The 2676-nt window shown below is 58.3% G+C and overlaps 1 protein-coding gene across 1 annotated transcript in view; it reads left to right on the forward strand.

Moving 5' to 3' along the window:
* Positions 1 to 1889: 1889 nt before the first annotated feature.
* PLLP (plasmolipin) overlaps positions 1890 to 2676 on the forward strand; it is a gene marked incomplete at its 5' end in the record, with an annotated part of 1538 nt that continues 751 nt past the window's right edge. Inside the window, one exon of the mRNA XM_010084290.1 lies at positions 1890 to 2100. Within this exon, the coding sequence (XP_010082592.1) occupies positions 1890 to 2100 (211 nt within the window). The remainder of the gene's footprint in view (positions 2101 to 2676) is intronic.

Below are 2676 nucleotides of genomic sequence, written 5' to 3' on the forward strand. Positions count from 1 at the left end.
GGTTTCGACCCCTGGCCATGGCTGAGCTGGTTGTGACACAGGAACAGATGCTCAGGGAAGGATGTTGGCGGAGGCTGTCTTGCAGGAGCATCAGGGAAGAGAATGGAGCCAAGATCAGCAGAAGGAACCCTTTAACCCTGCACCTGGTCCCACCTCTCCAGCCCGTTGCTCGGGCCAGACCATTAGACACGCTTGCCCAGCTCCTGTCCACTGAGACCCACTGCTCCCCAGAACCTCTCTCCTGAGGGCTCCTGTTTTTCTTCCCCCCAGAGATGAAACAGGGCAGCTCGCACATGCTGCCTCCAGCTCCTGGAGTGCACCAGGCTTTTTCCTCCCCATGTTTCTCCCCATCACACATTTTGCAGTCACGAGCGCTAGAAATGGATGTCACAGACAAGGAGGCATTGTCAGGGCAGCCGAGCACCAGGGCGTTGTACTCGCACATTGTACTGGGGCAGGACAACAGCCGCTGTGTTTCTTCCGTGACAATGGGCAGTGTGGGCTTACACAGGGGCAGAGCAGCTTTCCAAAGAGCCCTTCTCCTCCCCACCGCTGGGAGATGGCTCCATGCTTCCCCTGACAAAGCAGAGGTGAGTGCGGGAGCCGGGCGCTGCTGGCGGCTTCACTAGCTCTGCCCACAGAGATCCCAACCCCAGCTAGGGAACAGAAGATGCCGCGGATGCATTTGGGGCACGATCTCACCCGAGCCTGGCTGTAGGCATCTCCCCGGGACATTCGGTCGTGCTGGGAAACGCAGAGGGTGTAGGGCTGGAGCCTCCTTGCTCCCTGGAAGGCAAGTGCGAGGGCTCCCAACTTCACTCTGGTCCAACTGGGAGGGGATGAAGGGTGGGGAAGCAGAGCCCACCAGCCCACGGCCGGCTGTGCCTCACTGCACCGGCTGCGTTTGAGGCTGCAGAATAGGCAAACCACCGAAAGTGCAATCTGCTTTGTAGTGGCCTTTTTTTTTTTTCCAGGCTCCCTCACTATGTGCTATGTGCTTGATCCATCACGGGTTAGGGGCCTTGGAAATAAAAAAAAAATACCTGCAAACTTGCAGCTGCAGCTGCTCCAGGGAGTTCCCCGGTGAGGGGGTGCTGGAGAAGGCAGCTGCTCCCTGGCTGCATTGCTGCGGGTCAAGTTGGGCAGCATCTCCTCTGGAGTCCAAAGATCAGGAACAGACACAGCACAGGGAAAGGAAAAATAAGAATAAATGAAATGCCACCCTGGGCTGGGCTCTTCCATCCCTGCCTGCCGGGGAGCCGAGGGCTGTGCCAGGGGCTGCAGGGAGGGGAGAAAACAGCTCTGCCCTGGCTCTGCTCAGTTCTCCTTGAGCAGACCCAGGAACAGGGGCTCTGGTTTTTTGTGGCTCACTCTGCAGACACACAGTTGCTACGCAGTTAAACCTGGTTAACAGGGAATGGAGAGCCCTAAGCACTGGATACACACAGGAGGTATAAACCAAAACAGATTTTTTTTTTTTTTTTAAATGGCACTGCACCAGGCAGAGGTCAAGGCTGAGCTGCAGCCCCAGGAGCCCCTGCATCCAGCTCTCATCCAGCCCATGAGATGTCCCTAACACTGACCCAGCACCTGTACAGACCAGCCCTGGGCATGGGGAGTTCTGGGTGGAGAAGGCACCTTTGGTGACGAGGATGCCCAGGTGCCACCTGTCCTGCCCTGCGGGACATCCCTGTACGAGCTCCTGGGCCCGCAGTACGGGGGATGAGCCCATCCCTGAGCAATGAGGCTCACCAGTGTTCTCCGGGCTGAGCTGTCCCCAGTGCCCAGCCCTGCTCTGTGTCCCTGCTTTGCTGGAGCCAGGGTGACCCCACTGCTGAGGGTGCTGAAGAGCCTGGGCTGGTGGGCGATGTTCAGCTTTCCACCCGCAGGAACTATCCCCTGAACCACCCCCGTGTCACCCCGCAGGTGCTCGGCTTACTGGTGTGGGCTCTCATCGCGGACACAACGTACCACCTCCACGCGGCGTACGGCTGGGTGATGTTCGTGTCCATCTTCCTCTGGATACTAACAGTCCTTTTCTTCGTCACTTACCTCCTGCAGCTTCAGCTGAAGTTCTACATGATCCCCTGGCCCCTCGTGGTAGGTAGCCAAGGGAGGGCGGGGGAGGCCCAAGTGGGAAACATTCTGGGGAGCTGCTCCAAGAGGACCAGAGCTTCAGGGTCTTCTGGGCTGCTGGAATGAAGTCCCCTGCACTTTGGACAATGACGCGGTTTCATTCTGCCCCTCAGATGCTTAAAAAATGTTCAAAACAGGGAGCCCTGCCTCAGTCCAGAAAGCTACAGCCACCATGTCACTGCTGCAGTCACAGCATCAACCAGAAATCTCCCAGCGCAACCTGGGGCACATTTGCTGTGTTGGCTTGTTCCCAGCAGGAGAGGCTGGGCGCTCTTCCTCCCATTCTCCTGGGGAAGAGGGAGAACCGCAAAACTGAGCCTTCTGCTCATCCCTCACACCAGCACGCAGGAGTCTGAGCCCAGCCCTCACAACCTGCTCTTTGCCTTCCCCAACGTAAGAAAGACATGGAGCTGCTGGAGCGGGGCCAGAGGAGCCACGGAGATGGTGCGAGGGCTGGAGCAGCTCCCGTGCGAGGACAGGCTGAGAGAGTTGGGGGTGTGCAGCCTGGAGAAGAGAAGGCTCCGGGGAGACCTTCCAGCA

Source organism: Pterocles gutturalis, unplaced genomic scaffold, assembly GCF_000699245.1.
Source record: "Pterocles gutturalis isolate BGI_N339 unplaced genomic scaffold, ASM69924v1 scaffold39630, whole genome shotgun sequence".
NCBI lineage: Eukaryota > Metazoa > Chordata > Aves > Pterocliformes > Pteroclidae > Pterocles > Pterocles gutturalis.